General features: G+C 44.6%; 1 protein-coding gene across 1 annotated transcript in view; it reads left to right on the forward strand.

Annotated features, from left to right (window-relative positions):
- LOC147117617 (unconventional myosin-X-like) overlaps positions 1 to 23095 on the forward strand; it is a 70261-nt gene that overhangs the window by 18282 nt on the left and 28884 nt on the right. Inside the window, exon 3 of the mRNA XM_085989386.1 lies at positions 17061 to 17248. Within this exon, the coding sequence (XP_085845512.1) occupies positions 17061 to 17248 (188 nt within the window). The remainder of the gene's footprint in view (positions 1 to 17060; positions 17249 to 23095) is intronic.

Below are 23095 nucleotides of genomic sequence, written 5' to 3' on the forward strand. Positions count from 1 at the left end.
TTCACCCAGAGGGTGGTTGGAATCTGGAACTCACTGCCTGAAAGGGTGGTAGAGGCAGGAACCCTCACAACATTCAAGAAGCATTTGGATGAGCACTTGAAATGCCATTGCATACAAGGCTATGGACCAAATGCTGGAAAATGGGATTAGACAGGACAGGGGTGGATGGGCGGCGTGGACACGATGGGCCGAAGGGCCTCTTTCTGTGCTGTAAAACTCTATGACTCTATGACTCTAGAGTGCTGCACTGTCAGAGGTGCCATCTTTTGGATGAAGCATTAAACCGAGGCCCCATCTGCCCTCTCAGGTGGGCAATAAAGATCCCATGGCACTCTTTTGAGTAAGAGCAGGGGAGTTCTCCCCGGTGTCCTGGCCAATATTTATCGCTCAATCTACATCGCTAAAACAGATTATCTGGTCATTATATTGCTGTTTGTAGTAGCTTCCTGCATGCAAATTGGCTACTGTGTTTCCTACCTTAGAACAGTGACTACACTTCAAAAGCACTTCATTGGCTGTAAAGAGCTTTGGGATGTTCTGAGGTCATGAAAAGTGCTTTATAAATGGAAGTCTTTCTTTCTCAGAATAATACACCTATGGAGCAAGTTGCTGACTCGTGCGAACATTGATTTGCTGTACACCTTCAAAAATGTGCAGGTTAGGTTGATTGGCTATGATAAAAATTGACCCATAGTGTTAGGGGGATAGGGTGGGATATGTGTTGGTGTAGGGGTTACGGGGATCGGGTGGGATATGTGTCGGTGCAGGCTCGATGGGCCGAAATGGCCTCTATCTGCACTGTGGGGTTTCTGTGATTTCTGTGATAAGCTGGGCCTGTTTCTGTTTGGGACAGAGATCACCTCTTGTTTTGTTATGTCTTGTTTTGCACACTTTGTACAAAAATAATAAATTGCAGGACAACGGAGTATTACAGTTTTAACTCTTTTAATAAGCATTAGGTCTGTGATCTTACTCATAGCAACACAGTGGGGAAAAGCCTGGCATTAGGACCCCTAGCCTTGGTCTTCAAAACAATAGTAGTCCTTACAGATGCCCGCAGGCCAATGACAACTCAGCATGTAATCACATGTGAATATAATAGGTATTCCTTACAGATGCCTGCGGGCCAATGATAATTCAATATGCAAATGTTACAGTATAAGAGTTAGGTACCCTGTAATTTAAGTTAGGTTCAATGAGCTAGTTTGCATAGTGGTTAGCACTGTTGCCTCACAGCGCCAGGGACCTGGGTTCAAATCCGGCCTCGGGTGACTGTCTGTGTGGAGTTTGCACATTCTCCCCGTGTTTGCGTGGGTTTCCTCTGGGTGCTCCGGTTTCCTCCCACAGTCCAAAGATGTGCGGGTTAGGTTGATTGGCTATGATAAATTGACCCTTAGTGTTAGGGGGATTAAATACGTGGGGTTACGGGGATAGGGAGGGATATGTGTTGGTCTAGGGGTTACGGGGATCGGGTGGGATATGTGTCGGTGCAGGCTCGATGGGCCGAAATGGCCTCTATCTGCACTGTGGGGTTTCTGTGATTCTAAAGGGGTTGGAGAGGGATTTTTCAATATTTTGCTTCTCCCAAGAGATTGCATGGCTGTAGATGGGTAGGGAGTGTTTGTATCAGGAGGCCTACAACAACAACTTGCATTTATATAGTGCCCTTTAATATAGCAAAACGTCCCAAAATGCTTCACAGGAGTGTTCAGACATTAGAGAGGGTACATGCACTAGAGAGGGTACAGAGGAGATTTACAAGAATGTTGCCAGGACTGGAAACTATGAGGAAAGATTGGGTAGGCTGGGGTTGTTTTCTTTGGAACAGAGGAGGCTGAGGGGAGTCTTAATTGAGTTGCATAAAATTATGAAGGGCCTAGATAGAGTGGATAGGAGGACCTATTTCCCTTAGCAGAGAGATTAATAACCAGGGAGCATAGATTTAAAGTAATTGTTAGAAGGCTTAGAGGAGAGTTGAGGAGAACTTTTTTCACCCAGAGGGTGGTGGGGGTCTGGAACTCCATTACCTGAAAGGGTGGTAAAGGCAGAAACCCTATTCACATTTAAAAGTACTTGGGAATGCACTTGAAGTACTGTAATGTACGGGGCTACGGACCAAGAGCAGGAAAGTGGGATTAGGTTGGATTGCTCTTTTTCAGCTGTCACAGACACGATGGGCTGAATGGCCTCCTTCTGTGACGTAAACTTCTGTGATGTAAACTTCTATGATTCTATGAACAAATTGACACTGAACTGAAGAAGGACATATTGGAATGTGTGACTAAACAATTGGTCAAAGAGGTAGGTTTTAAGGAGCATATTAAAGGAGGAGGGAGAGGTGGAGAGGTTTATAAGGGAATTTCAGAGCTTAGGGCCTCGATGGTTGATGGCACAGCCACAAATGGTTGGGCGAAGGAAGTGGCGGATGCACAAGAGGGCAGAGTTGGAGGAACACAACATTCTCGGAGGGTTGTAGGGCTGGAGGAGGTTACAGAGATGGGGAGGAGCGAGGCCATGGAGGGATTTGAACATGAGGATGTGAATTTTAAAATCAAGGTGCTGGTGGACCAGGACCCAATGTAGTTCAGCAAGCACAGGGGTAATGAGCAATGTTCCCTCTAATTTGCAGTCTAGTGCACAGTCCTTTTAAATTTGCTGCGTGTGCAGTTTATTCCAGCGGCAGCCGCTGGTGTGCGGGCTGCGTGGGACCTCCTGATTGGTGCACGGCTGCGCACCTTCGGGGGAACATTGGTGATGGGTGAATGGGGCTTCATAAGGGCACAGGGCATCATGACTGTATGGGACAGGCTGGATGAACCGGTTGGACTTTTCCTGTCTGACACTTTAGTATGTCCGTACGGACATATTGCAGTTTATTTATTTTGTTTTTCATGAAATCATCTCCTTGAATACTCAAAGAATTGAAGAATTACTACAAAATAATATGTCCCGCTAGTGTAATGTGCATTTTATTTTCCTAGGAAATATACTATAGTATATCTATTAGCATAATATCATAGTGCAAACTTGTTCCTGCATTAGATGTTGTTATTAAACAAAATGGCTACTTAACCTAAAAAAAGGATTAATGCACTTTTACTCTTTGTAGCCATACGTTTTGTTTGGCGCATAGTATGACTTACTATGCTGTTAATGATTAGGAGCGTTGCTTTGAAGTGGCACAGTCCTACTGCTTTCAGTCATTTTATTGGCATCCTAGGGTCATAGTAAATAGGCTAATTAGCTGCTGTTAACTTATTTGGCACTGCACCTCACCTATTGAAGCATCTTGCTCTTGATCAATCATTTAAAATAGTATGTTCTTGTCTCAGTGATAGGTAATTCAGAAGATATGAGGAACCATTCTTTATAATTGCAGCCAGGTTTAAAATTATTGAACGATGTTTATCAGCATTAAAGGAATTTGCTTCAAGTAGAAAACCAGGCCTTGATGTCATTTACTGAGTTACTGTTTTGGAAGTTAGATCCAAGTGACACAGGTTAAGAAACATCCTAAAACATAATGACAATGTTTAAACACCTGGGGGGAAAAATTCGGTTGGTTTGCGCCTCCCGTTAGCGCCTTAAGAGGACGCTAATGGGGCGCAAAGCAACTAGCGTCTGTGCGCGGCGATGTTTGCACCGCTCACGAAATTAACTAGACATTTTGCGGCAGCGCTGAACACTAACGCCACGATCTCCTGCGCCGGCAGATCGTGACGTCAGTCAAGAGTGCAACACCCCGGACTGGATATTGAGTGGCGCCCCTTGTCTTACCGCCTGCCGCTAGCAACGACAGGCTGAGGGGGGCATTTTGCAGTCAGGAAGGGACTGGGGAAGCGCTATTTAAAGGCGACCGCTTCCTGCCTTTTTTTGTCGGCGAAATTTTTGCACCACGCTTTCTGAGTGAGCGAGACTGCAGGAGATATTCAATGCTGTGTTGAGGAGTTTTGGGTACTGAGCAGCACTTTGCAGGTTCTTTCTGATTTGATCTTCCTTGCATTGATTTAAAAGAGAATATGGGGGCTGCACTTTGAGCTCTTTCCCTGGGTCTCTCCTTTGTTCTTTCCAACAGATTTGATGTACAGGTCTCTCCAGGCTGAGATTCAAGGCTGCAATGAGCAGGGTGTGGATGGAGAGCAAGATCGACCCTCCCCTTTTAAGAGCTGGCCGGCGCCAGTGTGTCTGTGTTCCATTGCTGACTGACATCACATGAGCTTCGCCAGCGCTCTGAGGTAGCGCCTTGCTCCTCAGCGTTAGCGCCTTAAGACAGGTGTGTAGTGCCTGATTTAGTGCTCCAATCACCTCCAAGGGCAATAAAAGCCAAGTTTGCAGTCGGAGGCGATAATTAGTGCCAGGTGCTAATCTTTGCGCCCGGCCGATAATTGCGCCCCAAACGGGGTGATGCTGAATTTCTCCCCCCCGTTCCCTTAATCACAATGTCTAATTTGAATTGAGTGCATCATTTTAATCACTCAGTTCATAAGAATTCAAGTATTTGTTAATATATGAAAGGTTTAACCATTGATTTAAAAAATCATTATGTTTTAAGTGAGCCAAGTTTCATTATGTATAAACTGTTTAAAGATTGTAGTTATAACTTCAAAATATTTTATCTGCACAAAGATTGGAGACATTTTCCTTACTTTTAGTGCAGCTGCTTTTTTTTTATTGGTTGCCACCAGGATTTATTGAAGTATAATGTTGCGCACTGCCATCTGGTGGCACCACCTAACCCTGTATGTCACTGCTGAGTATTGCACACAAGTCCTTTTCAAAAGTTAGCTATTTCGATCCTAATTGGATACAGGAGTAATGCTGGAGGACTGCAGGGTTGCTAATGTTATACCACTATTCAAGAAAGGGGAGAGGGATAAACCAGGAAACTACAGGCCAGTCAGCCTAAAATCAGTGGTGGGGAAGTTATTGGAAACCATTATCCGGGACAAAATAAATAGAGAAATAGAATATAAAAGCAAAGTGATCATGCTTGAACTTTATAAATCACTGGTTAATCCTCAGCTGGAGTATTGTGGACAATTTGGCACCACACTTCAGGAAAGATGTAAAGGCCTTAGAAAGGGTATAGAGGAGGTTTACCAGGATGTTACCAGGGATGAGGGACTTCAGTTATGAGGAGAGGTTGGAAAAGTTAGGACTGTTCTCCTTGGAACAGAGAAGGTTAAGAGGTGTTCAAGATGAGAGGTTTTGATAGAGTAAATAGAAAAAATTATATCTGGTGAGTTGGTCAATAACTAGAGGTCATAGATTTAAAATCATTGGCAAAAGATCTAGAATGCAGATGAGGAATTTTTTCCCCCCACAGAGTTGGGATCTGGAACGCTCTACCTGAAAAGGTGGTGGAAGCTGATTCCATAAGAGTTGGACAGGCATTTGAGGATGAGGAACTTACAGGGTTCAGGACATAAAGCAGGGGTGTGGGACCAAGCACGACTGCTCTTCCAAAGAGCCAGCACAGGCCCATCAGGCCGAATGGCCTCCTTCTGTGCTGTACGTTTCTATGATTCATTTGTATTTTGCCTAATTTTGTTCCTAAATTGCATCTCAAAGTTTTTCCAAAATCTAGAACAGCAACTTACATTTCTATAGCATCATTACTTGCAAACTGGCATCTCTGAGCTTTTTATGGACTGGTGGATGCTGAGTGGAGGGAGGAAGAGGGTTGGGATTTTCCCTGTAGAAAAATACATGGGAATGTACCCAAGATAAAAACAATCTGCTACAATTTCTATAATAACTATTGCTCTGCAAATATAACCTTTAATCAAAATCCCAGAATTTTAGTCCATGGTAAAATAATTTCCTGGTCCATATTAAGCTGGTCTTAGACCGCATGTCCTCTCTTTCACAAAAACTGCTTACAAAAAGTTCTTAATTTCACCTCCAATGTCTTCTGCTTACTCTCCCCAGCTCCACCTCAGTCCCTCTGTCACTGAAACACTTTTACATGCCTATTTCACTTCCAGACAGAACTACTGTAATACTCTCCGTGCTAACCAACTTCCCTCCCCCATGAACTCCAACCAGTCCAGAACTCTGCTGCATGTATCCCATCCTGCACTCTCCTCACCCATTGTCAGTGGCATTGGCTTCCTGTCCCCCAAAGCATGGTGTAAAATCCTTAACCTTGTCTTTAAATCTCTCTTTGTCCTCATCATACTGTACCTGGGCACCCTGACTTTGTCCTCTTGTGCACCATCACCTGAAAATGCCTGGGTGCTACTCTCTGGAATTCTCTCCCCAAGCCCCTCTGCCTCAATAAATCGAAGTTGATATTTTTCAAAAACAGGTATTTTGGGTGTATTCAGAGTTGACAAGTTTTGTGTCAGTGTGAAGCAGAAACTGAGTGCCAGTTTTGATTGATGGGTGTATCATTTATTTTATATAGTTTTTTTTAAATAGGTAAAAAATGTCCCAATGTGCTTTGCAGAAGGCATAAGCAAAATGGACATAAAGGTAGGAAAGAAGATTATGAGGGTGATCAAAAGCTTGGTTGAAAAGAATTTCAGAGAATAGGCAGTTGAAGGCTCTGCCGCCAATGGTGGGGTGAAGGGGTGGGGGCTGTGGCAGTGGATTGGGGGGGGGGGGTAACAATGCACATGAGGCCCAGATAAGGTGGGTGAGACCATGGAGGGTTTTAAAGATCAAGATGAGGATTTTAAACTTGGGCATTGGGAGACATGGAGCAATGTAGGTCAGCAATAACTGGAAGTATGGGCAAGCGGGACCGAATGTGCGACAGGATACATGCAGCAGAGTTTTGGATAAGCTGGAGTTTATGGGGAGGTGGGGGGCTGATGCCAACAAGGAGAGCATTTGGAGTAGTCAAATTTAGAGGTGATGAAGGCAAACTGACTAGAGTGAAGCAGAATGAGACTACCTCATCTGGAGAGTCTTGCTTAGCTTCCTTCTTGTGTCCGTTTAGTCCCTGATCTCCATTTCAGGCTTCATTTACATTGTATTGGCAGTGTCTGTGCAAAGTCAAATCACTTTGCACCAATGCTAGAATTGAAGTATAAATGAATCTTAAATATTTTGCATGGTTTCATTGTTACTAGTTGGAATCTTTATGCCTAGGATACTTGGTTACAATGTAGTAATGTTTGTTCCCATAGTTTGAAACACTATGGGCTAAAAATTCAGTTGGGTGCCGTTTGGGGCGCCAAGCTCGCCTGGGCGCCGGAATTACCGCTGCGAGCGGAGCCACTTGCGCCATCCGGATATTCAGTTTCTGCGCCCCAAATGGAAGCGGGCCGCTAATTGAGGCTTCCCGCGCCCCGCTTGGGGCGCTGAAACCGAATATCGACGCGCTAAGGGCCGCAGCGCCACACGCTGCGGTACTGCAGGCCTTCCTCCCACTGTTAAGGGGGAGGTGCCTGCAACAGCGCGATCCCCGCTCGCGAGTGCCGGCAAATGAGCCCGGCACCAAGGAGAAGTGCCGGGCTCTCGGGAAACAGCCGGCAATGCCGCGGGGGGGGGGGGGGGGGGTGTAGGAGGCCGGGGACGAGTTGCTGGCAGGCAGCCGCCGAAAAAGCAGCCGGCCGCACCTCCACCTTAACTAGCGCCACTACCGCCACAGGTAGGCCCCTGTGTACCGGTCGCTATTTGCGGCCGGCGCTGAAGAGGCGGGCGCGACCAAATATGGTGATCGGGGCGCTGCGCACACTGATGACGTCATCGGTGACGGCGCAGCGCTACAGGCTAACGCCGCCATTAGCGCCCCGCTAAATATCGCGGTAGGTGTGGCCAGTGGCGCAAAAGCCACTGAGTGCCCTCTTTGGGTGCAAACTGGTGGCGCAGGCCACTGAATTTCTAGGCCTGTGATCGTTGTCTTGTTACCTGCACTTTCCATTGGTTTCCTTGAATGTTTGTAACACTTTTCTACTTTTCTAATCTGACTATCAGCAATAAACCTGGAAGTGAGTTGCATTTAAAGCAACAGAAAATGCTGGAAACATTCAGCAGGCCAGGCAGCATCTGTGGAGAGAGAAGAGTTAACGTTTCAGGTCTGGGACCCTTCGTCACAGATATCTGGAACTAAGTAGGGACAATCCCAGTTCCCAGTGACAGGCTTACCCTTCCAAATCTCATGAATGAGTCAGCTGGCTGGTCAATCAACTGTGCCCTAAAGTAGTACAGGCCTGCTTGGCTCAAGCTTTAGATTACTAGTTTGCCACTGAGAATTGACTTGATTCCAGTTTTCTAACACCAGGCATATTGCCTTCAAGCCATCTTGACTCCAGTGATGCCCTCTTTGCCTAGTCATTAGTTGGTTATTGAATAGCTTCAGCCATCGTTATATGCAATACCAGGAGCTTCTCACAAATGACATTGTGATCAGCACAATTCACCACAAATGAACACATTTTGGTTACAAAAGATTAAAATAAATTTCAATTAGGGCAGTTAATTTAATTAGCACTTTTATTGGGCCAAGCCTGTCTGGAATTTGGAAGGGTAGAAATCAACCAGACTTCCCACTGCTGACTGCTACCCAGTTCCTGCTGGAAACTGTGCTTGTATGGACATCGGGTGAGGACATGATTGAGTTCTGCTGTAACGCTCCACAATTGAATAGGCTGCAGATGCTCATTGTCTGGGCTTACATGTTTAGAATAGTCTCTTGGGGAAGGTTCCCAGCACTCATTAACCATACCCCGAGGGAGCCTCATGTTTTGCAATGACGAGTGTTCAGCAGCAGATAGGCTTGTCATTATAGCTGGGGTATCAAGAGCACAGACCGCTGCCTTGCAGCATAGGTGGGTGCATGCTTTGTACTTGACAGCCGGTCAGCATTAATAAATGCTCAATGAGGAGAGGAAGTTGTTGGCATTTTGCAGAGGCAAGTTCATAGCCTTACTGCGTGGTACTGATTACAGCCATCTGCCTGTCGCCTAATCAACCAAGTAAGCTTTCAGCCTTTTGTACTAGTGTCTAACCAGGGCCTCTATCAGCTGTTAACAGTAGCAATTCTGGAATAAGCTTTCAACTTTTTTTTCTGCTCCGTAATCTTCTGGGGAATTTGGTGGAAATCTTTTTATTTTAATGTAAAATGACTTGCTTAACAGCTGCAGTTCAAAATTTCAAATTTTAGTAGACAAAGTTATAAAATAGCTTTACCTGCAAATTTTTTAGAGGTATTTTGTGGAAAACAAAGTTGTTTACAGTAGTTTAAAATCATTTTCTCTACATCTTAAACACGCACAAACATTTAACAAACAAATTCCTGTTTTGAAGGACTTGGGGGTAGAAATTGGAATGCATTGCACCCATTTTTCAGGCATGAAATGGACGCAAAGCATACCAATTTAGCAGTGAGATGTTTGTCCCACTGCCAAATTCATGGGACTAACTTTTTTCAGGCATCCCAGGCAGGCCTCTTGAATATGTAGATTAGGGGCCTGTAGTGTATGTACCTTTAAGGGGAGAACTACTTTTTACAGCTCCTGTATACTGTAGTACCGGCAGTGACCACACCTGTATATAAACCCTGAGTAGGGATCTGTACGTTTAGTTTTAGAGTAACCCTCATCCAGTAAATACCTGTTGATTGTTCCCTGCAGTCTCGTGTCTAGTTATTGAAGGACACGCAACATCAAAATACATGGATCTAACATTGGCGACGAGGCAGATTCGAACCTACCTGCAACTCTGCATTACCTCCCAGGGATTCGCTCCTGGAGAACAGTGGAAGAAAGTTGAGGCCAGAAGCGCGGGCGTCGACCACGAGCAACCGCCCAGTCATCCAGCGGAGATTTGAGCATCGCAGGGGAGGCTGTTGAGAGCTGGGCTTGGTTCTCCAGTCACGGTGGTCCAGCGAAACGGGCTGGCAACAGGTACGGCGCAGACCCTTCCCGGACAGCGGCGGCTAGAGCCGACCGACGGCACAGAAAAGGCCGAGTAGCGTCGACGGGAGAAGAGAGAGGGTAGAGCGCACAGGGCGCAGCCGGTGTTCAGGACCGAACGGCGTCGATGGGAGAAGAGAGAGAGGTGCGAAGGAAAACATGCAGAGCGCAGCCGGTGCTCAGGACCGAGCGCAGTCGACGGGAGAAGAGAGAGGGCAGAGCGCACAGGGCGCAGCCGGTGTTCAGGACCGAACGGCGTCGATGGGAGAAGAGAGAGAGGCGCGAAGGAAAACGCGCAGAGCACAGCCGGTGTTCAAGGGACAAGCAGCGTCAGCGGGGAAGAAAGGGAAACGCGCAGAGCGCAGCTGGTGTTCAAGGGCCGAGCAGCCACAGCGGAGAAGAAGGGAGAGCGCGGAAAACGCCATTTTGAGCCGCAGCGGAGAAGAAGGGAGAGCGTGGGAAAACGCCATTTTGAGCCGCAAGAAGAAGGGAAAGCGCGGGAAAACGCCATTTTAAGCCAGTCTAACCACACCCAAAAATGCCGAAGAGTGGCAGTGTCACAGCGTTCGACAATGAAGTCGAAGATTGGATGACATATGTCGAACGCATAGAAGTATACTGCAAGGCAAATAAAGTGCCAGATGACAAGAAAGCACTGGTATTGTTGAATTCAATGGGTGCAAAAACGTATGGCTTACTACGAAACCTAGTAACCCCAGAGAAGCCAGTAGAAAAGGATTTTGAAAACATAGTGTCAATCCTACAGGACCACTTAAACCCCACACCGCTGCTGATAGCAGAAAGATTTAAGTTTCACAAAAGGAACCAGCATAAAGATGAAAGTAATGCTGAGTATTTAACAGAACTGCACAAGCTATCGAAACACTGCCAGTTTGGAACGGGACTAGCAGATACTTTAAGGGACAAGTTTGTGTGTGGGCTTCAAAGTGAAGGAGCCCAGAAACGGCTTCTATCAGAAAAGGATCTTACGCTGGACAAGGCTTTCAGCATGGCAGTATCACACAAAGCAGCCGCACGGGGCGCTGCAGAGATACAACGGAGACCGCAAGAATATGGCACAAATGAAATGTCATACGGAACAGTGAAGTGCTATCGCTGCGGCAGAACAACACACGACCATAATGATTGCTGGTTTAAGGACAAAGTGTGCAGACAGTGTGGAAAAGTAGGACACATAGCAAGAGTCTGCAGGTCGGGAAAGAAAACCAGCAGCAAGAAATCTCCACAGGAGAAGTACAAGAAGGTACATAAGGTGACGGAGAGTAGTTCAGACGAACAGAAAAGTGATACAGACTCCGGAAGCAAGGAGCTGGGTTGTCTGAAACTACATAAGGTGATCCAAACGGAGGATCACCAAACTATCTGGGTCACGCTCAAGATAGCTGGAGTCCAAGTGAAAATGGAATTGGACACAGGATCAGCCCTAACAGTCATAAACCGAAGGGACTACAAGCGGCTATTCTCACATATACCCTTGAGAGATACAGAGATTGTCTTGAAGACGTACACGGGGCAAAAAGTCTACCCCAAAGGAAAAATAAGGGTGAACATTGTATATAACGGTAAGGAAACACCAAAAATGGACCTATATGTATTGCCAGATGGAGGACCACCACTACTAGGACGTGAATGGATCTGGAAGATACAGCTAGATTGGCATTCCATACAAGCACTGACTAGATGCCAAAAAGGATGACGACGCCACAACTGGACGACTGTCAAAAATGCTAACTGACGCACAAGAAGTGTTCCAGGAGGGACTTGGAACACTAAAAGGCATATTGATTTAGCTGGTCCATTCATGGACTCAATGTTTCTAATAGCCATGGATGCGCACTCGAAATGGCCTGAGGTGATCAAAATGTCGTCCACCACTACGAAGAAAACTATTACAAACCTTTAAGAAAGCAATAAGGGCCATGTGCGATGACGACATTCCACTGCAGCATAAGGTGGACAATTTCCTGTTAGCCTACAGAAATGCGACACATGCAGTCACCAACCAGACCCCGGCCATGATGTTCTTTAACCGAAGGTTGAGATCTCGTCTGGATTTGCTCAGACCAAATGTACGAAGAGATGTTGAGAATAAGCAATTCCAGCACATCAATGAGAAGCCGACAAGGAGCTTCAATGTAGGGCAACCAGTCTTGGCCCGCGACTACCGAACAGAGACATGGCAACCAGGAACGATATGCACACGGCAGGGGCCACTAATGTACACAATGGATGTTGGGGAGAACATTGTGAGACGTCATGTCGACCAGATCCTAGAGTCATAGGAACGAGTCAACCCCATGTCTCGCGCACCTGGTGATGAACCCGACATACAGGTAGCATCTACCCCAGAAACAGTAGCATCGGAAGCTGATGAACCAACTGACGACAGGGGGCCTCCGCACCAAGAACAAGACACTCCGGAAAGGCGCTATCCAGAAAGGATCAGGAAGCCGCCCCAAGACTGAATTTATAAATGGACTATTTTCAGTTAATGTGCAAGTTAAAAGTGTTAATTGTTAAATGAATGTTATGGTACTGTCAATCTAAAAGGGGAGGAATTGTAGTGTATGTACCTTTTAAGGGGAGAACTACTTTTTACAGCTCCTGTATACTGTAGTACCGGCAGTGACCACACCTGTATATAAACCCTGAGTAGGGATCACAGAATCACAGAATCACAGAAACCCCACAGTGCAGATAGAGGCCATTTCGGCCCATCGAGCCTGCACCGACACATATCCCACCCGATCCCCGCAACCCCTACACCAACACACATCCCACCCTATCCCTGTAACCCCACGTATTTAATCCCCCTAACACTAAGGGTCAATTTATCATAGCCAATCAACCTAACCCGCACATCTTTGGACTGTGGGAGGAAACCGGAGCACCCGGAGGAAACCCACGCAAACACGGGGAGAATGTGCAAACTCCACACAGACAGTCACCCGAGGCCGGATTCGAACCCGGGTCCCTGGTGCTGTGAGGCAACAGTGCTAACCTGTATGTTTAGTTTTAGAGTAACCCTCATCCAGTAAATACCTGTTGATTGTTCCCTGCAGTCTCGTGTCTAGTTATTGAAGGACACACAACATCAAAATACACGGATCTAACAGGGCCCAATGCCTGTTAAAGAACCCATTTGCTTGCCTCGCTCAGGATTGTTCAGTGGCCCCCACAGCCACCAACCAAAGACAAGTTTTTCAAATCTTTTTTTCCTATAATACCTTCCTCTGGAGTGCCCCCCAACTCCACAAGAGTTGCGATAGCTCACTGAACCCGGTAGTTGTGCTGGCAACTCTTCCCGATTCTGGACCAGAAGGCGGGCACAGACTAATTTACACCCCTTTAAAGTTCAGCAACAAAGCTTTTGCATTTATACTTCAACTATAGCATTGGTGCAAGTGGTTCCAACAGCCTAACCTGATTCCAGAACAAAGAAGGGTGAGACTCTTCAACTCTTCCAGAGAATCATAACATTTTACAGCACTGAAGAATGCCACTGAGCTCATTGTGCCTATGCCAAACCCTGAGAGATCTTTCCACTTAGTTCCATGCTGCTGGTCTTTCTGCAAAACTTTTTCACTTAAACATTAAAAAAAAAAAAATATTTACCGTCTATTTTTTTAAGAGTTATTGGGTTTCTGCTTCCACCACTGTTTCTCGCCTTACAACCCTTTGCGTTTCTTAAAATTTAACTAACCTCTCCCTTTGTTATCCATAGCCTTGCCCCTCTCTATCTCTGTAACATCCTTTGGTCCTACAACCCTCCAAGAACTCTGTGTTCTTCCAAGTCTGGCCTTTTGTGCATCCACCACTGCCTTCGCCCCACCATGGCGGCTGTGCCTTCAGCCGTCTAGGTCCTAAGCACTGGAATTCCCTCCCTAAACCTCTCCGCCTCTCCAGCTCTCTCTCTTTCTTTAAGATGCTCCTTAAAACCTACCTCTTTAACCAAACTTTTAGTCACCTATCTTAACAGCTCCTTCTTGGGCTTGGTGTCAATTTTTGTCTGATTACACTCCTGTGAAGCACCTCGGGGTGTTTTTATACGTTAAAGGCGCTATATAGATACAAGTTGTTGTTGTTGACTTACAGCCATTAAATCACTTTTGAAGTGTAGTCACCATTGTATTGTAGGCAAATGCAATAGCAGTGAGATGACTGTCCAGGTAATCTGTTTTTGTTGCTGTTGGTTGAGAGGTAAACATTGGCCAGGACAATGTCTCTAGACACAACCCAAGTTTAGAAGGCCAAAATCATTGCGTTTCTGGGTATATTTTCACATTTCAACTGTGCACAGTATAAATTTCATATGCCCACAATTGTGCTTTTCCAAGATTCAAGCAACAATATAGGGTCCCAATTTAGCTGTGATCGATAGTTACACCCGAACAGTTTTGTTCTGTGTGGTTGAGGGGCAAAACAATCTTGACCAATATTAAATCACTTCAAAAGAATATACTTATTCGCGAAATCTTTTGTAAGATTAGATAGAACAGCAGCTTTAAATGTAATGTTCTTTGGTTTTGTGAGTGTTACTATCAAAGAAAAATACTGTGATAACCAAGTTTTCTTGGAAAAGTATCCAGAATTGTATCTAGTTGCTAACTTAATTTAAATATATTTCTGCAGTGAGTATCTATAATAACTGTGATACAGTACAATGCTACCTTGAAGCTTGACACTAATGCACACAAGACTGATTGATTGAAAATGGATTAAAATTGCCCTTAGTTGAGTTAATGCTTGTTGATATTGACTACACAGATCATGCAGAGACTGCTTTTAAAAAAGAGTTTATAACGTTCATCTTAAACTCTGGAGACTGCTGTCCAAAGTTAATCTAATTTAAGCAGTTTTATAAACACCCTACAGGCACTTTAACTGGTCTTCTACTGCTTTACATACTTGTATCTACTCCATTTACATCCTCGTTTTGTAGGTTTAATAAAAATACTGGTTAAAGTGCAGCAGCGAAGACTACCAACTGTGCAATTAGCTGTCATTTTCTCCTCTTGCTCTGAATTTCCCACTCTTATTTCTGGCTTGATATTGTAAAATTCACAACAGTGATGTTCAAATTCAACAAGCGTTTAATTGTTTTTCTTAGTCAATTTTGAGTTATAAAGCTAATTTCTGTTATCCTATCTAAGAAGCTGCCTGTGTAGGATTACAGATTACTCTCGTGCACTCACCTTGGCCACAATGTAATTTACAAAATATAAAATCATATCACAATGTGATTGCTCACACGAACATGTGAACAATGGCGGGTAGGAAAAGACCTTGTGGTCCACCCAGTGTGTCCCACACAATTGCGATTCCTTGTGTATCACAATATATACAATCTCCACCCCACCCAAAACCATGTGATCTCCTGGGAGAGGTGAAGAACCAGATAAGAATCCAGGCCAATTTGGGGAAAACTATCTGGGAATTTCCTCTCTGACTCCCATAGTTGATTAAAACTAGTCCAGGAGATCACTATGGCCCTGCATTACCAACCTTTTGTAAGCGGTGATTTCCGCCCTAGCCAGAAATGGGTCTAATTCTCGCTTGAAGGAATTTTAGCGAATCGGTGTCCACCGCGCAAGCCGGCAGCCTGTTCAGAGGTCCATTGTTCTCTGGGAAAGAACTGCCTCCTGACATCTAACCTAGATCTGGCATTATATAACTTTAAAATTGTGACTTCTGCTCCTCACTAACCTATTTAATGGGAACAAACTGTCCACTCAAACAAATCTATACCTTTCATCATCTTAAACCTCAATCAGATCACCCCTAAGTCTATGCTTCTCTAAAGTGTATAGTCCCAGCTCTTTTAGCCTATGTTGATGCATGGCAGCTGTCCTTCATTCTGCCAGGGCCATTCACACTTCATCCAGAGCCATCCTTTGTTCCTTGAATATCTCTCAATGTCTCTTAATCTCTCCTGCTTTCTATCCTGTCGCTGACCTTCCCTTTTGTTCTTTCATCCCCTCCCCCTTTTCCCAGCCCTTACTTGCTTTAAAATCTATCCCCTTTCCTGTTTTTTTCCAGTTCTGACGAAAGGTTCTCGACTTGAAACGTTAACTCTGTTTCTCTCTCCACGGATGTTGCCTGGCCTGTTGAGTTTTTCCAGCGTTTTCTGTTGTTATTTTGGATTTCCAGCATCCGCAGTATTTTGCTATCGTATTGTTGATAATTAAGATGCTTTAAACTGGGAATTAGTCCAGTGGTCCTCCTCTGCACCCTTTCCAAAACCTCAATATCACTCAGCATATGAGACCACCAAAGCTGGACATCGTATTCCAAGTGAGGCCTGACCAAGGTCTTGTACAAAGACAAAATAGTATGCATTGTCTTATCAACTGTCTTATGAATGCACCCCAACACCCTAATCACTCCAGCTATCGGTTCACAGCATTTCTCAGGAACCTTTAGTGATCTTACAACTAGATCATAAAAAAAATGCGAAGAGCAACAGTCCCAGTCCCAACACCGATCCTTGCGGGATACCACTGGTGACCAGTCTCCAAACAGATCCAGATCCACCTATAACTGCTTTCTGCCTATGTCCTTCTAGCCAGAGAAGCCTCTTCTATGGTACCTTATCAAAAGCTTTTTGGAAGTCTAAGTAAACAATGGGCATCCCTCATCCACCATTTTGGTGACTTCTTCAAAAAATATAATCAAATAATTTTTGAAGCCATGTTGGGTGTCCCCTATATGTCCCTCTCTAGCCAAGTAATCATATATTGCATCCCTAATGATTCCCTCAAGCATCTTTCCTATTGCTGATGTCAAACTAATGGACCTAAAGTTTCCCGGATCTGTTTTGTCACCTTTAAAAAGATGGGGACTACATTAGCCTCCTTCTAGTCTATGGGAACCGTCCCAGAGTGCAGTGAGCTGTTAAAAATACTGGCATGGGGCTTGCACAGCACAGGCATGGGGCTTGCACAGCACGTGTCCCATCTCCATGAGGGCCCTCGGGTGGATATCATCTGGCCCAGCTGCTCAATCTATTTTCAGGTTCTTAATTCAATCTGAAACGATATATTCATCTATGCTAATATTATTAGCTTTATTATCAGCATCATTAAATTCTAACAGTCGAGCATTCAAGAGTGAATGGATTAATATGTAGAACAGAATAATAACCAGTTCTATTTTGTTTTGATTCATTTCTAGACCTATATAGGCTCCATCTTGGCGTCTGTGAATCCCTACAAGCCAATTTCTGGACTTTATGATAAAACCACCATGGAGCAATACAGCAAGTATCACCTGGGTGAAATAGCACCTCATATTTTTGCCATTGCAAATGAGTGTTATCGCTGCCTTTGGAAACGCAACGACAATCAATGTGTCCTCATAAGGTAAAATGCCACTTTTTCAATAATGAATGCAGTTGCCTTTTGAGTGGAGGCTCAATCATTGTAGAAAAGCTGTTAGCGGGGAAGTACATCCCATGCGGATTCATAAAACCACTCAATTATTACAATGAGAATTGCACCACCTGATTTGGTGCACACAAGGCCTTTGTCATAGACATTCTTTTAGTAGTATTATTATATGAAATATAAATGTACTCATCAGTTAATGGGAGCCTTGAATTACAATGATGTGGCAAGAGTTTTCTTTTTCTCCAGAGAGTCAAACTAAGATATATTTGGTTAAATTGCAGAGAGAGCAATGGATATCCAGGAATGATTATAAGGAAGTATTCTAATTGAGGAGTTCAGATGACATTGTTACAACATGAGAGCAAGGCTTGAGCTTTTATTAACAAGCATCAGAGCCCCAATATTAGATTAATGAATGCCTTGAAATCCCTCCCTGCTTTAGTATATAATGTATACCATTGTCATTTAATGCGTGGGTTTCATTCTCCTTCTCTGCAAGCAGTAAGTGTTGGTGCAGATGGTGACTATGCTCCAAGTTTTGATAGGTGATGACATTTGTCCAAGAAAATTAATGATTGTACTATATTTATTGTAGGTTTATGGAGAAATAGTCTGTAGTTAGCTTCCCGAAAATAATATAATCCAATAGATATTTCTAAGTAAAATAAACGATATGTAGAAGTGATTACATAAAAAAATAAACACCGGTCATGAGTAATTCATTGAAATTAAACTGTTTACTGTCATCACATAATTTGCAAGTACTGTAGATATGAGTGGGTAATTTCTGCTTTGACTGGAATGATTGTTTCCATAAACTGTTGATTCCTTATGAGTATCCTGTTTATTTATGCAGTACATTTTATACATGGAAGTATCACTTGAGGTTAGTGCATTAATTTCTGTGAGATTAGATAGAGCAACAGGCTTCAATGTGATGTTCTTTGATTTAGTGAGCATATAGAAGAAAAATACTGTTATTAGCTGAATCTTTATCAAGTGTTTTTAAAATTATTTTATGTAATTCCTTCTGTGTGTGTGTCTATCTCACTCTCTGTCTGTCTGCCTCTCACACTGTCTCTGTCTGTTTGTCTGTCTTTATTTGTATGTTGTGTACTTCTACAGTACCATCTGTTTGAAGCCTGTAAAAATGCTCCCTCCTGCTGCCTTTCCCATTTACCAGCTCTCTAACCATCAAGTAGACTTCCCTCTGTCTTCTCCTTTCTACTGTCTCTCATTTGCTTTCACCACCTGAATGCCTGTGGTTTTCCTTTGCTTCCTGTATGGAAAGCTTATAGCGATAAGAAGTTAAAGCTGGTTCTGGAGTCATGGCCAGGAATGTGACCATAGGCCTTACTTGGGCTGCAGCTGCTATCTACAAAGGACTTTCCCAGCATTGAATTGGGAAGAGTATCTTAATTACAATTGCAATCCAAGTATGTTGTGCACTTTAAACAACTAAAACCGGATTCTCAGCAGAGTGCCTCGAAAGCAGTTCTGTAAAATTTCTTAGGTGTGCTAATGGTGGGAGAGGGCAGGAAATTGATGAAATTTTTCAGCCTTTATTCTCCTTCCCCCCCTCCCCTTGACCCTTCCCCAAAAATACTACGAACACCTCAACATTACTGACCTCAGACCAGTGGTCAAGGTCAATGAATGTCTCTTCAAAAGCCATCTCCTACCAATTGAATCACTAGCCTCACACATCTCAATGCCCGACCACCACCAACCCCCTCCCCCCCCACCCTCCATCATTCACCTATCAGCAATCTGTACCAATCACAAGGCATACCTCCCATTCCTAACCTCACCTCGCCCCCGTGGAAGAGACGGTGCATGGCCATTCTTGGCAGAGTCATGGCTGAGCCCTTGGCCAGCGGGGAGACTGAAAGGATAAGTTATCCTCTTCCTTGCATGCACCTCTTGCTTTCCTGCCCGCCCTTCACCACAACTCCAACCTTGTGCCTTCCTCATTTCAGACGACGACGACAACGATGACGAAGAAACTGTCATTCAGTTTCACACTCCCAGCCACCAGCTCCTCAGGGTCAACCAGCAAGGCCATTTGCAGTGTCCCCCACTGGAAGTCAGCAGCCTTCCACCAGCCATGCTGCAGCCACTGGGTTAGCACTACATGACATCAGCAGGATAGGCAAAGGCACACAAAAGACCGTCATTAAGGGAATACATAAGAATTGATTTCTTGATGTCATATTGGATGGATCAATGGATAAAGTTGGATTGGAAAGTTTGCTTTGTGGTAGCTTTTATTGCAGCATTGTGGCCAAGAGGATGCTGTGATGGTCAGTAACAGAGGGAAGGTAAGGTGTAGGACAAATGTTGAAAGGGGAATTGGGGTTGAGGTCACTGGAGCCAGATCGTTGGGGTGACACTGCTGACAGTAACAGCCTCGGTGGTCTGGTCCCACATCTTCCTGGCCCCTGTGGGTAGAGGCCCTCTCTTGCAGTGTTGAACACCTGCAGAAAGCTGGCGTGGACCCATTGAAGTGCGAGTATTTGTGCTTGTACATGGCTGTACGTCCTGTGATGGTGCACACTCAGTAGGAATGAGGTCCTCTGAGGAATTGTCCTCATGGATGTCCTGCGACACATGCTGTACGCGTGAAGGCCCTGGAAGATAAAAGAAAGGGATAAGATTTAATCATGGCAAAGTCACAATCTTGACAATCATCATACTCAGCCTTCTCATAGTTCAGTCATTGATGAAATAAAGTCAGCATATGTGTGTCAGATATTTGTAATTCTGTCACCAATTATCTGCGAGTTCCCTGTCTCTCCATCTCCAACTGAAAGGGATGCAGGTGTGTCACTTATTTCCAGGACCACCTACTCTGCATCTGCTAGTTGAACTATTTGTGATGGCCCACCTCCAGTCCTGTCCTTCTCCCTTGCATTTTGTGCTATCTTCTCCTACAAGGGGCAAAAAACAGACCTGTGAGTGAAGGTCAGGTATTCACCCGATGGATGCTGTGCATAAGGATTGGGTTGAGTGGCAACAGTGGATGGATAAATGGGGAGGTGATGAAGTGCATAGAAAGTGAAGGCTGGCTGCAACTGAAAGTTGAGTGGTTGTGAGGAGTGATGTGATCAAGAATGCTTGGCAAGGGGGTGGGGCTTAAATCACAAGATGTGGTTGAATCAGCAAATGTACTTACTTTTCCTGACCTGGGTAAGGTCATTAAACCACTTCCTGCACTGCATCCAAAACCTGGGCACAACGCTACTGCTGCTCACCTCCTCAGCTACCTCCAAACACGCCTTTTTGGTGACAGCCACAGGTTTCTTCCTCCGATTGCTGGGGAAAAGTATGTCCCACCTGCTCCTGACCGCAGCCAGCAGTAATTACAACGATATGCCATTGAATCTGGGTGCTGCCCTTACTCTGTGTGCACCATCCATCATGAACATCTCCAATTTCCATCATTGCGCATTGTCCCTTTTAAATATAGCTAAGATATGGCTACAGCAGTGGGTGCGCGTCCCCTCTCACTGTGCAGCCTGAGACGCGAAACACGGAAGTCAAAATTAATTGTTTCAATTGAGTCGCGATCGTAGATTCCAACCTGCTGAGTTGACTTCCTAGTTTCGCCCACGCAATTCCATCCGCTCACTCGGAAGCTGCCTTCAGAATAACCAAATCTCGCCCTTTTGTGCTGCAACTTTCTGATAGTGTGCTCCATTCTGGAATGGGATTTGAACCCAAAACTAGACAAAGAAATTCAAAACAGTACTATAACTTCACAATTTAACCTAGAAGGTTGGCTATATGAGAAGTAGTATTTTCATAAAATCATAGAAATTTATAGCACAGAAGGAGGCCATTCAGCCCATCTTGTCCGTGCTGGCCGATAAAGAGCTATCCAGCCTAATCCCACTTTCCAGCACTTGGTCCGTAGCCTTGTAGGTTACGGCACTTCAAGTGCATATCCAAGTACTTTATAAATGTGATGAGGGTTTCTGCCTCTACCACCCTTTCAGGCAGTGAGTTCCAGACTCCCACCTGGACTAACAGCTTTCACCATCATTACCCCTCTGAAGCTGACGACAACTTCAGGATTTAGCGCGTGCGCATCTAAATGCAGAAATCCTGAAGTTGCGGTCAGTCATTCATTGCTCCGACACTGGCTGTGCTGTGGATCCCTCCCCACCCTGCCGACAATCAGTGAAATCAGTGAAACTGCTGAAAACTTGGGCTTTTCCACAGTAATATCGCTGTTAAATACCCCATTAAATGTTGAGCCTTGTTGGAATAGGTGTAACTGGGGTTTTAACAGCGTATTGACTGGTAAACAAATTTCTGGCCTTGAAATACTAATTTTTATATTTGTGGAGTGTCAAATTTCTCCATTATGATAAAAAGCATTTTTTAAAAACCTTAAATTTTTTTTTTTAAAGTTTGTTCATGATATTTCAGCTTTTGCCTTATCCCCACATGAGAGTCCCAATCTTTATTTTGCTCTCTAACATTTTTAACTTGTAACTCTAATTTCACAATATATTCTCGTGTTTCTCTTAGCCAGTACATTGTATTACCATACGAGGTCAAGCGGTCTAATGTTTTTCAGTTATAGTAAATCTGAAAACTTTATTGCCCCTGAAACACGATATTGATGAAATAAGAGTGACACAGCTACAATAGATTTAAATCCAAACACATTCATGACCTTTTTCCGTTTGACTAATGGGCCAGAATCCTCAACATCCTCTGTACAAGGTCCCTACTGTTCAGACTAGTGTAGTGGTCAAAACCCATTTTACTGTCTGCATCACCAATTTCAGAGTTCAAGCTCTTCATTAGGCTTTTAGCAGAATGTTCCTTTATGTAACTTTAATAATATCTTTATTAGTCCTGTACGTTTAAAAAAAAAAGTATAACCTAAAAAGTATGGAAACATTTTATGCTGTGCCTTTAAAAAAAAAAGTATGTGTAGTGGCTATGTTACTGGACTGGTAATCCAGAGGCCTGGACTAATGATCCAAAGAACACGGGCTCAATTTTTAGCCCTGAGGAGGTGGGTTTGGAGGTGGGTCTGTAGTGAAAATTGGAAAATGTGGCTTCAGACACCCAATCCACCTCCATCCCGCCCCCACCCGATTTTCGTGAGTGTCTGTTCAGCCGCTCCCAAACTGACCCGACTGGAACCGGTTGTTGGTGTTTAAGGCAGTTAAGCGCGGTGGCATAGTGGTTAGCACTGTTGCCTCACAGCGCCAGGGACCCGGGTTTGAATCCGGCCTCGGGTGACTGTGTGGAGTTTGCACATTCTCCCCGTGTTTGCGTGGGTTTCCTCCGGGTGCTCCGGTTTCCTCCCACAATCCAAAGATGTGTGGGTTAGGTTGATTGGCTATGATAAATTGACCCTTAGTGTTAGGGGGATTAAATACATGGGGTTACGGGGATAGGGTGGGATATGTGTTGGTGTAGGGATTACGGGGATCGGGTGGGATATGTGTCGGTGCAGGCTCGATGGGCCGAAATGGCCTCTATCTGCACTGTGGGGTTTCTGTGAATTCTGTGAGAGCCTGTTAACTGCCTTGCTAATTCTATTTTCATAGTCGTTTCCCATTTTTGTGCTTCAGGCTCCTGTTTCCTGACTTGTCAGAAAAAGGCCAGGTTCAAGGAGACAAGTTGCTGGTGGACATGATTTGTATGCACTGGTGGAGCACTTTAAAAGCACCCCTGAAACATGGCTGACATTCAAATGCAACAACTTTGCTGTTGTAGATATGGGATAAGATTTTGCACATCTACTGACCTTGTGGTTGTTCAAGCTGACTCCCATCTGCAGTGTGACACGAATGG

Source organism: Somniosus microcephalus, chromosome 5 (assembly GCF_052327205.1).
Source record: "Somniosus microcephalus isolate GS21.2 chromosome 5, FLI_Smic_1.0, whole genome shotgun sequence".
Classification (NCBI taxonomy): domain Eukaryota; kingdom Metazoa; phylum Chordata; class Chondrichthyes; order Squaliformes; family Somniosidae; genus Somniosus; species Somniosus microcephalus.